We start from the raw sequence: 14440 nt of genomic DNA on the forward strand, positions 1-14440 counted from the left end.
GTGTCTGGCCAGTTCCTGTGGCCATTGGGCTGTTGATAATCTCCACTTCTCCCTCCAAGTGGAAAGCCAAACATGTTCCACCACTTCACCAAGGGACCCGTCCTTCTTTAAATTTCTATTAGCCAAAAGTGCCAAGTTAACAAGCAAACCAAAAGAAAAAAGAAAAAAAAGCGATGGAAATGTCCCGAAAAGACATGATTTGCAAACAAGCAACTGCTGCATACGACAGATTGTCAGTGTTGACTAATTTCCATACAAACGGGCTGTGGTTCTGATTCCCAAACACTGTGTCTTCTGCAAGGTGCCTGCCTGCAGGTTTTGCAACGCGGGACCCTAGGGAAGGGAGCCTGCGCTGGCGGTCACCGCGGTGCACAGCCTGAGAAACGGAGGAGCGGGGCTGGGGAACCCCGCGTCCTTTTTTTCCTTCTGAAAACAAGTTCTCCAGTGTGCAGGGCTGACTTGCCCCAAGCTTTTCAGAACGCCCGCTCCCCGACGTCCCCAAAGCCGTCCCTTCCCCAGCGAGAAGCGCAACCCCGGTCCGCGCCCTCCGCCTCTCCTGTGCCCTGGGGCCTCCAGCCTGGAACCCGGGCGGCTCGCGTTCAAGGGCAGCAGATCCGTGCGCCCGCGGCGCCCGCCCTCCCCGCCCCCCTGCCGCTCCCCGTCCCCCTGCCGCTCCCCGTCCCCCCGCCGCTCCCCTCCTCTCCCCTAGAGGACACCGGCTGGCCGGGGGAAGGGAGCTCGACCGGGACCCCCGGCCCTACTCACCCAGGAGCAGCCAGAGGCCGCGCTGCGGGAGACGGCACAGGGCCCGGGCCATGGTGCACAGCGGTGCCAAGCCGAGTCCGCTCGCCACGCGCCCCGCTGAGGACTGAGCCCGCCGCCGCGCGGGCCAGGAGGAGACGCGCCGGGGGCGGGAGCGGGCGCGGGAGCGGTGGGAGGCGGCGGCCGCGCGGACCGGCCCACTGCGGCTCCCCGGGTGGGTGCCAGGGCTGGGGACGCCCAGGGCTGGGAAAACCTTGCAGGGGGGCCGCGCGGGCGTCTCCAGGCCCCTCCCGGGGGGCGGCACACTTGGGCTCCGAGGGATGACTCCTGAAATGTTCTCCGAGCAAATAAACACTTTTTAAACTAGGAAGGGTCTCCTAGACGACTCAGCGTGAGCAGCATCTTGGTCTCCACCTGGGGATCTTCCCCTCCTCCTCCTCCGAGGTTCTCGGCATTCCTGCCTGGTGTTTGCCTTGCAAAAGGCTAAGATCTCCCAGCTGTATCTACCTCTCCGCCCAGGTGCAGGCTCTGGGGAGCGTTGGGGGCAAAACTCGCCGCCGCGCCTGGCGAGACTCGTAGTAACCCAAAATGGCGCACACTTACCCTGGAATGCTGCTCCAGATCTGCAGGATGAGTGGGTGGGCAGAGGCGGGGACAGCACGGCAGGTGAACAGAAGCCGTGGGGCTGGAGGGAACAGAGCTGTTTGCGGGGATTGAGATGGCCTAGGGGTCTTGCTGTTGATGGATAGCAAGAGCCTGGCAGGAGGCTGTGAGGGCCTGGCCAGAGTCCTTAGAGACGTGGTTTGCTTTGGGGGCAGTCACTCTGGCAGCTGCATGGAGAACTGATGGGGGATCTTGGGTACATTCGTTTATGTAAAGTGGTGAGAGAAGGGCGCTCTGGAGATGGGCTGGGGAAGCCTGGGGAGGAGCAGGTTCTGGGAGGCACAGGCCTGGCCTCTCAGGGCATTACTGGTGGCTGGATTTCACTTGCAATGGTTCCTTCTTGTATTATCCTGTTCCAATAACTCTTAGCAACAGTACATTTATACTTGCGCTAAGGAATGCACCATTGCCCTTGGAGGGGGAAGAATCACCACCCTGGTGCTGCAGCCACAGCTGTCTCTTTTGTGGTGGAAGCTGCAAGCACACAGCATTGCTGAGTGACCAACGTTTCCTCCTAGGAAAGGGAACAGTCTGTGGCTGAGAGGCTGCTGCCACCTGCAGTAAGCTCAGAGAAGGGGAGACAGCCGACAGCGAGGTCATCCACCGGTTCTTCTAACACAGGCTGGGAGGGCACTCAGGGCCAGCATGCCTACCACCTGCGCGGGGGCCCCAAGTGTTCTGAGAGTGAGGGGTCTGGGTGAGATGGTGGGGGAGGGCACACATTCTCTTGACTTGATTAGCCCCTCTTCTTGAACCCTAGGAGATACACCCCATTGGGTGGCCTGGCCTCCCTACTTTCTTCATTTAACAGACATTTGTGTCCCTATGTGCAAGACAGTGTTAGATCAACAAGCCCTGCCCTTCAATTGGTGAATCTAGGGGTGACCTCTAAAACTCTCAATAACATGAGCGCCACAATACAGGAGCCATACAGAACAAGGGACACTTGCCTCAGCTGCAGTGCAAGTAAGGAGACAAAGGACTCTGGACAAAATACAGCCCAGGCAGTCCTGAGGGCTGGGTGGAGAGAAGTGCACAAGGGGAATGCAGGCCCAAGCACAGGCCTGGCAGCCAGAGGCCGTGCCATGTGAGAGCAGCACAGCTAGTGGGAAGGGTGGATGCCAGCACAGCCCTGGGGCAGGGCCACCGCGCATCCTGCACTAGGTGATAGCCAGTCACAGTGGGGGAGAAGAGCCTGCATCTTTCTGCAACCATCACCCGCACTCCGTACCCAGGGACTCTCTGGCTTGAGCCACCCTTTCTACTGTAGCTTGTGGACTTCGGCTGCATGTTTGTGGTTGGCAACTGGGACGCCTCTTTCATCAGGCTCAGCAGGAGTCTGTCTTCCCAACGTTTTCTCTTTGAAGCTTGACTGCAAGGAGGCAGGGCCAGAGGCCACCGCCATTTTCTCAACACTCCCTAAAGGATACATTTTCCTAAGAAGACAAAGCCTGTTTCTCAAGTTCACATGCTTTAGAAATTCATGGTTCTCTGGAGAATGCTGAAGTGAGACACACACCTAGAGGCAGGTTCTCTCCTCATGATTTTCCTGTCTGTACCTTGGGTCTAAGTAAGAGATTCCTTAGCAACTACTATGGGCTTCCCTTTTTCAAAAGTTGTAGTCCAATGTATCTGTATTTCTAATTTGTCATAGGTAGCATGGAAAATCATTCCTCTCCCAGGGTACCTCAATCTAGAGGGACATTAGGTTAAACAACGGAAGAGATTAGAAAATGGCCAAATGCTTTACTGCATACACAGTAGGGCTAAAGATAACAACCAAAGCCTGGTCAACACTGCTAAAAATTCACTATTAACATAAGACTCCTGCTTCCAGCCAAGATGAAGTTACAGGGACTGGACTTACCTTCCCATCTTAAACTAAAAAACTGGATAAAATGTATGAAACAATGGTTGTCACAGTGGACCACAAGAAGTGCAGGGACCCCTGATAGCAGGGTAACAAATAGAGTGCGAGAACTGCTCACTGCCTGGAGTTTGCAGACCACAGAGAGAGAAAGGAAACCCAAAGAGAGTTTGGGGAAGCCAGGCAGTTAACGCTGGCAGGGCGTAGTACCAGAGAGGAAAGAGCTGCGCAAAAAATGCGCGTGAGAGATCACAGAGGGTCCCACTTGAGTCTCAGCCCACACATCTAAGGACGCTACCCAAGGGAAAACAGCCTAAGAGCTCACACCTGACTGGGAATAGTTCCAGTTCCCACCAACCATAGTGGAAAAATCTTGAAATACACAGAACATCAGAGCATAATTAGAAGGGTAAGGCCCTCTCTGTAGTCAGTAAAAATTACAAAGGCTATTCTGGTGCTGCCTAACAAAACTTAAAAGCAAGAAATAACAGGATCAAATGATTTCCAAATGATGTAGCTATTACATTCCAGAACTTAAAAACAATCAAAGGACAAAGCATCAGAGAGCCATGAGGCAACTCCAAGTGGCAACTCCAAGGTGTAACTGGAGCCCCAGAGGAAGGTGGGTGGGAAATATGTGAAAAACCACCATGTGGAACAGTTTCTATGAACCCATGAGCCAAGAACATCCCCAAACTCCAAGCACAAGAATCATGAAGAAAAGTACGTGAAAGCACATCACGATCAAATTGCCTAAAGCCAGTAATAAAGAGAAAATCTTAAAAGCAGCCAGAGAAAGAAGACATTATGTATAGCAGGGGCCCCCAACCCCACAGGAGTACCAGATCATGGCCTGTTAGGAACCTGGCCTCACAGCAGGAGGCGAGCAGCAGGTGAGCTAGCGAAGCTGAGGTCTGCATACTGTTAGATCAGCAGCAGCATGAGATTCTCATAGGACTGTGAACCCTATCGTGAACTGCTCATGCAAGGGATCTAGGTTGCACTCCTTATGAGAATGATGATCTGAGGTGGAACTGTTTCATCCCTAAGCCATCCTCCTCTCACCCCATGGAAAAATTGTCTTCCACAAAACCAGTCCCTGGTGCCAAAAAAGGTTGGGGACTGCTGATGTACGGAACACAGGTAAGGGTGACAGAAGAGTTCTCATGGGATATAATGCAATCAGAAAACAATGGAACATTTTTAAGTACTGGAAGGAAAAAAGCATCAAATATTCCACAGATAGTTTTTCAATAACTTGCTGATATGAAGGGCAAGACTCCACTGGTGTCCTCATTATCAGGCCTACAATTTAAAGGCTGAACTTCAATCATTATCAATAATGAATCAGTGGTTCTGAAGATAACATGTTTATAATCAATAACAACTTAGTTCTGTGAGTTGTTTAAATTGTGCAATTGCTAGATAAACACTAACAAAAACAGCAGCATCTCAGGGAACTCCGGTTCATCAACTATCAGTTTTTCAAGTCCTGCAGGAAGTCTCACTGTTAAAACCAAAACACTTGCAAGTAGCTGAGAACAGCAGTTGCGTATTTCCCTATTCCCCCAAGAAACAAAACTAACAAAAAAGAAGTGAAAAATAAATTCTATATAAAACTGTCCTCAGCATTACTTGGAGAATTCTCCAACTGCAAAGGAACTGAGTAATAAGGAAAATCCCACTGAATCCCAGTACACAACTTGCACTCCTATACTACCCTCAGCCAGCCGCATGCTTAGTGTGAGCAAAGGCAGACTGAGAAAAATCGTGGAGCCAAGAGGGAGGGCGATGAACAGGCCTAAGGGTGATATGAAACAGTCTCCAGAAAGACGAACTCTTAACACTCTAGAAATGAAAATTGAAAAGCACCCCAATACCATAGAGACAAACAAGAAAGTCCATCCAGAGCTACTGCAGAAAACCGGGACATGAAATGTCACACATACAGACTGAAGGAACCCCCAACCTCTAGGAGACTATATTACAAAGGTGTAACATAGCCACCCTGAGTGGATCAGGAATAAAAGACATAACCTAAGCACATTTAGACAGAAGAGCAAAAGACAAAAGAACTGTACACAAATGATATACTCCAGTTAGTAAATCTGTTTCTCACAGGGCCATGGTTTAGCAATGATTTTATGTGTATAGTAGGATTGATCAAATAAATAAATAAACAGTGAATAACGTGAGCCAGTTTTCTCACTATTGGTCTAAGGTAGAAATAAAGGACAGAAATTCAAAGTATCAGTATGAACACGCACATATATAAGGTGCTGATGACTAGCTGTAAAAATACAGGGACAAATATAGGTGTGTCTATTTGCTTGGATTAACACACACACACATATTTCCCAGCTACATCTACTGAGCGCCTAAGACCAACTCCAACAGCAACAAGCAAACCTACTGACCAGGTCTTCGTTTCTAAATACTATTCTCCAATAAAAGGAAACAGCTTGTTGAAGTGGTGGAGTCCAGTGCTGGGGCAGGGAATGTACAAGATGAGCCAAAAATATCCTGAGATGCCAGAAAATAAGAACTTAAAAAAGAATGGCTTTTTCAAAAGGACACAGACCCCAACCTGAAGAAGCTCCTAATGGCTAATGCTGGAAAAATGTGAGCAACAAAGGAAGAAAAGAATAGTATTGTAATGCACAGAACAAAATAAACATCAAGTGCATACTGATATAAAACACTGAATAAACAGAGAAGGTGTGGCTCCTCCTTACAGAAAAATTCCAAGTAATAAATATAGAAGGGATGAGAGACATACAAAATCATACAGAAGCAAACACTACAAGAGTAACTGTTTCAGCCAAGATCTGATGAATACTAGAACCAGTGAGCAAATGTTTTAGGAGCAGCATATTTGTATACTCTCAAAGAGCTCCCTCAATTACAAAGGAAAACCATTAACCTCATAGTGCAGGAACCCAGCAGAAGTCACCTTAACAAAGTGATCAAGGATAACATCACCTGTAAAAGATACTATCCCCAGGTATGATGTACTAAGAGAGAGAGGTTATTTCCGTGGTACTCATAAAAACGTATAGCTCAATCTAATCATGAGAAAACATCAGATAAATCCAAATGAAGAGGTAATCTACAAAATAATCAATCAATACTCATCAAATGTCAAGATAAAACAATTCACTACCACGACAATAGTCATGAAACTCAAGAAAACACTGAGGAACTGTCACAGATGAAGGATGGAGGATGAAGAAAACACAACAACTAAATGCAAGTGGGCTACTGGATTGGATCCTAAAACAGAAAAAGAATATTAGGAAGAAAATTGGTAAAAATGAGTAAGATTTGTGGTTAATAGTATTGCACCAATGTTAATTTCCTAGTTTTGATAATTTTACTATGGTTACAGGAGTTGTTAACATTAGGGGAAGCACAATGAAGGGCAGACATTAACTTCCTATGGTATTTTTTGCAACTTTTCTGTAAGTCTAAAACTATTTTAGACTTACTTAAGACTTATATAGACTATATTTTAGACTAAATGAAAAGATCATATATATCTAACTTACTAGCAATAAAACTATTGCTAAATAAAAAGGTCAAATAAGCAGTCATATACCCAACTCTTAACATTGCCTGTGCCCCTACTTCCCAGTAATTCTTAGTGAATGCTGGAACCATTCCTAATTACTCAGGATATGTGTGTGAGAGAGGCATAAACGAATCCTTCACATCTGAAGCATCTGACAGTGTTGGCAGCATTTTAGAAAGTCAAAGCTAGTGACCTTACTGTGAATGTGTTTCTAAATTTTGTATGTATACATATTTATCTGCATATGTTTATGTATACAAACATAATTAAAGTCTGTATAACAAAGCCTTTGTATTATAAAATGAAGGAAAAATGCCTCCTGCTTATTCTGCTTCTCTCTGGAGAATCAGGTTTCCTGTTCTCTGGCTGCCCTTCACTTCATGGGTGTTTGTGGAGCCCAGGCCCATCATCTAGGCTTGCCTAATCAGAGTCCTCCCCGGGGTTTTGCTGGAGTTACACGATTTTTTTCTAGAATTAGTAACTCAAAGAATTACATAAATTAGATAAACCTAGATAAACCTGTTAGTGGCCATCTTTGCCCTCATGTGTGAAGAGCCCGATGCCAACCCAGAAGAAAGCATATCCAGCTTCACCTGAATACATTTCTGGAGTATTCAACTATGTAAGTTCATTTCCATTTTCTTATACTTTTGCTAGTTTACGTTTCTATCATTTGTAATTAAGTGTCCCCTGACTAGCAAGCCGACCTATGGCCTGCCTTATTTTAATAAATACTGAGGCAGGTTACAGACATCAATAGAAGAGGAATAAAAATAAATTAAGAAAGTAGAATGAAGTAAAACGAGATTATTACAACGAAGTCAGGGTAAGGTTACTAACAAAGATGCATCATGACACACTGCTAGATGACAGCACTACCAGCAGCAGCAGCAAACCTTGACTGTGCCAAACACCGTGGTAAATGCTTCACTCTAGGCCTGTGCAGTAAAGCTTTAAAGAAAGCCCTTCAGAGCCTGCATTCTTAAATAGCAGATATTAAAGATGAGCCAAGCTGGGCATAGTAGCTCATGCCTGTAATCCTAGCACTTTGGGAGGCTGAGGCAGGTGGATCACTTGAGGTCAGGAGTTTGAAACCAGCCTAGTCAATGGGGTGAAACCCCGTTTCTACTAAAAAAAAAAGGCTGGGCACGATGGCTCACGCCTGTATACTAGCACTTTGGGAGGCCAAGGCAGGTGGATCACCTCAGGAGTTCGAGACCAGCCTGGCCAACATGGCGAAACCCCATCTCTACTAAAAATACAAAAATTAAATGGATGTGGTGGTGCATGCCCGTAATTACATCCTAGCTACTCAGGAGGCTGGGGCAGGAGAATCGCTTGAACCCAGGAGGCAGAGGTTGCAATGAGCCAAGATCATGCCACTGCACTCCAACCTGGGCATCAGAGTGAGACTCCATCTCACACACACACACACACAAAAACAAAAAATTAGCTGAGTATAGTGGTGAACGCCTGTAATCCCAGCTACTTGGGAGGCTGAGGCAGAATTACTGGAACCCGGGAGGTGGAGGTTGCAGCGAGCCAAGATTGCACCACTGCACTCGAGCCTGAGTGACAGAGCAAGACTGTCTCAAAAAAAGAAGTCTGACAGAACTCACTAGACTAAAATCAGGGTTTCAGCAAAGCTGCATTCCTTCTGGAGGCTCTAGGGAGCCCATTTCCCACCTTTTCCAGCTTCTGGGGGCTGTCCACTGGCTCTCAGTCCCTTGTTCTGTCTTCAAAGCCAGCAGGAGTGTGTTGAGTTCTCACAATGCCATTTCTCTGGTTCTCTCTTCTGCCTCCTCTACCACTTTTAAGGACTCATGTAATTAGATTGAGCCCAGCCAGATAATCCAGGATAAGGTCCTAATCTTAAAGTCGGCTAATTAATAATGTTACTTGCATCTGCAGCCTTACTTCCCTTTGTCATGTACAACACATCACAGGATCCAGATGACAACAGGACATTTTAGGTCATTGTTCTGCCCACATGTTAAAACATGTTACTACTACATGCCACATATGTATTTGATAATAAGTAACAATGGTCAATACTGAAAAAGCAGTACTTAAGCCCATATATAGATATTACTGGTTGAGATCTCTTTTTTAAGAGAGAAATTACTTGTTATATTGAGCTTCTGAGTCACACATATTATCTCTCCTTTGACCAGTATAGATTGGCATCAGGCAGAGCCAACTGGGAATTTTTAGTTCCACTGTTTTTGCTGATTATCTTATGGTATTTACAACTTTTCAAATCTCTGGTTATCTCCAAACATATTAATTATCTATATATTCTAGTTGATATAGCTAAGTGCTCTTTGGTATCTAATACAACAGCGTGAAAGAAAAATGGTTTTGAGCACTAATGTATGTTAAATTATCTAAATTTTTGCTAGTGAAAATATATGAAAACTTGGACAATTTGACCAGTCTTTTAAAATTCTACAATAATTTTATCCAATTATCTAATATCAAGTTAGAGATTTTACAGAATAAGATAAACAGAGATTTTTCACTTGAGTTTCCAAAAGATTCATGAAAAATAACTTTCTAAATTTAACTAGGGAATCTTCGTAACAGCTGTCAATTTACTGGTCACAGCTGAAAGCCCTTTAATTTACAAAAGCTGCCTGATTTTACCTTTATATTTTGGATAGGACTTTACTTCAAAAAACCTGAAAGTTAGAATTACTTTCCTCCCCATCCCACCACGCTGAGATGTTGCCCAGGATAGAGTTCAGTGGCATGATCTCAGCTCACTGCAACCTCCTCCTCCTGGGTTCAAGTGATTCTCCCACCTCAGCCTCCAAAGTAGCTGGGATTACAGGTGCATGCCACCATGCCCGGCTAATTTTTGTATTTTTAGTAGAGAGGAGGTTTCACCATGTTGGCCAGGTTGGTCTCGAATTCCTGACCTCGTGATCTGCCCACCTCAGCCTCCCCAAAGTGCTGGGATTACAGGTGTGAGCCACCATGCCTGGCGCTGAAAATTAGAATTTCAAGTGACTCTATATTTTCCCCAAATCAAAGGCAGTAATTTTGTCTCTATGTATTCTAGAATGGAATTCTACTTCATCATTCCTCTGAGAAACAAACGATTAGAGATATGCTTCTTATTTCTAGGAGTATGTTGAAAATAACACCTATTCCATGTTGCTACTTTATTCAATGCTAACTCTGAATGTAGCCTTTTAATATAAATAACCATATAACGAACATACAGGAAAAATCTCCACAATTTTAGTAAAATTTAATTAGTAAAATTAGGATTTTAGTAATTTAATTAGTAAAACTAGGATTTTACTAATTTGTTATATGGCTAAAGCCAATTATTTTCATGTTTCATTAAATATAGTCCTTTTAAATTATTGTTATTTTTACTTTCTGGAACCCAATTCCTGGTAGACATTTGGAGTGGATCTGATAATAACTGGAGACAAATTAATATATGAAATAAAACTTTATTCTCAAATATATTCAATTCTTTTATAAATCCCATAAAAGAGGAAACATTTGAAATCCAGTATTTTGATGTATCGCCTTAACATTCATGTATATCCCAGGTCAACACTGGTAGGTTACTTTATACTTGGAAAATGCCAGACAGAGGTTCCAAGATGGCCGAATAGGAACAGCTCCAGTCTGCAGCTTCCAGCATGAGTAATGCAGAAGACTTCCAGCATGAGTAATGCATTTCCAACTGAGGTACTGCGTTCATCTCATTGGGGCTTGTAAGACAGTGGATGCAGCCCATGGAGCAGGGCAGGGCATCACCTCACCCAGGAAGTGCAAGGGGTTGGGGAATTCCCTTTTCTAGCAAAGGGAAGCCATAACAGATGGTACCTGGAAAATTGGGACACTCCAACCCTAATACTGTGCTTTTCCAAAGGCTTTAGCAAATGGCACACCAGGAGATTATATCCTGCACCTGGCTTGGAGGGTCCCACACCCACGGAGCCTCGCTCACTGCTAGCACAGCAGTCTGAGATTGAACTGCCAGGTGGCAGCGAGGCTGGGGGAGGGACATCCGCCATTGCTGAGGCTTGACTAGGTAAACAAAGCAACTGGGAAGCTCGAATTGGGCGGAGCCCAATGCAGCTCAAGGAGGCCTGCCTGCCTCTGTAGACTCCACCTCTGGGGGCAGGGCATAGCTGAACAAAAGGCAGCAGAAACTTCTGCAGACTTAAACGTCCCTGTCTGACAGCTTTGAAGAGAGTAGTGGTTCTCCCAGCACGGAGTTTGAGATCTGAAAATGGACAGACTGCCTCCTCAAGTGGGTCCCTGACCCCCAGGTAGCCTAACTGGGAGACACCTCCCGGTAGGGGCTGACTGACACCTCATACGGCCGGGTGCCCCTTGAGACGAAGCTTCCAGAGACAGGATCAGGCAACAATATTTGCCGTTGTGCAATATTTGCTGTTCTGCAGCATCCGCTGGTGATACCCAGGCAAACAGGGCCTGGAGTGGACCTCCAGCAAACTCCAACAGACCTGTAGCTGAAGGTCCTGACTGTTACAAGGAAAACTAACAAACAGAAAGGACATCCACACCAAAACACCATCTGTATGTCACCATCATCAAAGACCAAAGGTAGATAAAACCACAAAGATGGGGAGAAACCAGAGCAGAAAAGCTGAAAATTCTAAAAATCAGAGTGCCTCTTCTCCTCCAAAGGAATGCAGCTCCTCACCAGCAACAGAAGAAACCTGGACAGAGAATGACTTTGACGAGGTGAGAGAAGGCTTCAGACAATCGGTAATAACAGAATTCTCTGAGCTAAAGGAGGATGTTTGAACCCATCGCAAAGAAGCTAAAAACCTTGAAAAAAGATTAGATGAATGGCTAACTAGAATAAACAGTGTAGAGAAGTCTTTAAGTGATCTGATGGAGCTGAAAACCATAGCACAAGAACTACGTGACACATGCACAGGCTTCAGTAGCTGATATGATCAAGTAGAAGAAGGGGTATCAGTGATTGAAGATCAAATGAATGAAATGAAGTGAGAAGAGAAGTTTAGAGAAAAAAGAGTAAAAAGAAATGAACAAAGCCTCCAAGAAATATGGGACTATGTGAAAAGACCAAATCTATGTCTGATTGGTGTACCTGAAAGTGACGGGGAGAATGGAACCAAGTTGGAAGACACTCTTCGGGTATTATCCAGAACTTCCCCAACCTAGTGAGGCAGGCCAACATTCAAGTTCAGGAAATACAGAGAACACCACAAAGATACTCCTTGAGAAGAGCAACTCCAAGACACATAATTGCCAGATTCACCAAAGTTGAAATGAAGGAAAAAATGTTAAGGGCAGCCAGAGAGAAAGGTCAGGTTACCCACAAAGGGAAGCCCATCAGATTAACAGCGGATCTCTCGGCAGAAACTCTACAAGCCAGAAGAGAGTGGGGGCCAATATTCAACATTCTTAAAGAAAAGAATTTTAAACCAAGAATTTCATATCTAGCCAAACTAAGGTTCATATGTGAAGGAGAAATAAAATCCTTTACAGACAAATGCTGAGAGATTTTGTCACCACCAGGTCTGCCTTACAAGAGCTCCTGAAGGAAGCACTAAACATGGAAAGGAACAACTGTTACCAGCCACTGCAAAACCATGCCAAATTGTAAAGACCATCGATGCTAGGAAGAAACTGCATCAACTAATGAGCAAAATAACCAGATAATATCATAAAGACAGGATCAAGTTCACACATAACAATATTAACCTTAAATGTAAATGGGCTAAATGTTCCAATTAAAAGACACAGACTGGCAAATTGGATAAAGAGTCAAGACCCATCAGTGTGCTGTATTCAGGAGACCCATCTCACATGCAGAGACATTCATAGGCTCAAAATAAAGGGATGGAGGAAGATCTACCAAGCAAATGGAAAACAACAAAAAAAAGCAGGGGTTGCAATCCTGGTCTCTGATAAACCCGGCTTTAAACCATCAAAGATCAAAAGAGACAAAGAAAGCCATTACATAATGGTAAAGGGATCAATTCAACAAGAGCTAACTATACTAAATATATATGTACCCAATACAGGAGCACCCAGATTCATAGAGCAAGTCCTTAGCAACCTACAAAGAGACTGAGACTCCCATACAATAATAATGGGAGACTTTAACACCCCACTGTCAACATTAGACAGATCAACGAGACAGAAAGTTAACAAGGATATCCAGGAATTGAACTCAGCTCCGCACCAAGTGGACCTAATAGACATCTACAGCACTCTCCACCCCAAATCAACAGAATATACATTCTCAGCACCACATCACATTTATTCCAAAACTGACCACATAGTTGGAAGTAAAGCACTCTTCAGCAAATGTAAAAGAATGGAAATTATAACAAACTGTCTCTCAGACCACAGTGCAATCAAACTAGAACTCAGGATTAAGAAACTCACTCAAAACCGCTCAACTACATGGAAACTGAACAAGTTGCTCCTGAATGACTATTGGATACATAACGAAATGAAGGCAGAAATAAAGATGTTCTTTGAAACCAATGAGAACAAAGACACAACATACCAGAATCTCTGGAACACATTTAAAGCAGTATGTAGAGGGAAATTTATAGCACTAAATGCCCACAAGAGAAAGCAGAAAAAATCTAAAATTGACACCCTAAACATCACAATTAAAAGAACTAGAGAAGCAACAGCAAACACATTCAAAATGCCTTCTAGCAGAAGGCAAGACATAACTAAGATCAGAGCAGAACTGAAGGAGACAGAGACAAAAAAAACCCTTCAAAAAATCAATGAATCCAGGAGCTGGTTTTTTGAAAAGATCAACAAAATTGATAGACCACTAGCAAGACTAATAAAGAAGAAAAGAGAGAAGAATCAAATAGACACAACAAAAAATGATAAAGGGGATATCACCACCAATCCCACAGAAATACAAACTACCATGAGAGAATACTACAAACACCTCTACGCAAATAAACTAGAAAATCTAGAAGAAATGGATAAATTCCTGGACACATACACCCTTCCAAGACTAAACCAGGAAGAAGTTGAATCACTGAATAGACCAATAACAAGATATGAAATTGAGACAATAATTAATAGCCTACCAACCAAAAAAGTCCAGGACCAGACAGATTCACAGTTGAATTCTACCAGAGGTACAAAGAGGAGCTGGTACCATTCCTTCTGAAACTATCCCAATCAATAGAAAAAGACAGAATCCTCCCTAATTCATTTTTATGAGGCCAACATCATCCTGATACCAAAGCCTGGCAGAGACATAACAAAGAAAGAGAATTTTAGACCAATATCCCTGATGAACATCAATGCAAAAATCCTCAGTAAAATACTGGCAAACTGAATCTAGCAGCACATCAAAAAGTTTATCCACCACGATCAAGTTGGCTTCATCCCTGGAATGTAAGGCTGGTTCAACATACACAAATCAATAAATGTAATCCATCATATAAACAGAACCAAATACAAAAACCACATGATTATCTCAGTAGATGCAGAAAAGGCCTTTGACAAAATTCAACAGCTTTTCATGCTAAAAACTCTCAATAAACTAGGTATTGATGGGACGTATCTCA

General features: G+C 44.2%; 1 protein-coding gene across 2 annotated transcripts in view; it reads right to left on the bottom strand.

Annotated features, from left to right (window-relative positions):
- The window catches only part of RAMP1 (receptor activity modifying protein 1), a 139144-nt gene that overhangs the window by 54381 nt on the left and 70323 nt on the right, over positions 1–14440 (bottom strand). The window contains exon 2 of one of the 2 annotated variants that reach the window (XM_050751684.1): positions 766–870. In XM_050751684.1, coding sequence (XP_050607641.1) covers positions 766–817 — 52 coding nt within the window. In that variant the 5' untranslated portion in view covers positions 818–870. Of the gene's footprint in view, positions 1–765; positions 890–14440 lie in introns of those variants that run through there. The other variant, XM_050751683.1, reaches the window with a different exon arrangement.

The sequence above is a fragment of the Macaca thibetana genome, chromosome 12, assembly GCF_024542745.1.
Source record: "Macaca thibetana thibetana isolate TM-01 chromosome 12, ASM2454274v1, whole genome shotgun sequence".
Lineage (NCBI taxonomy): Eukaryota > Metazoa > Chordata > Mammalia > Primates > Cercopithecidae > Macaca > Macaca thibetana.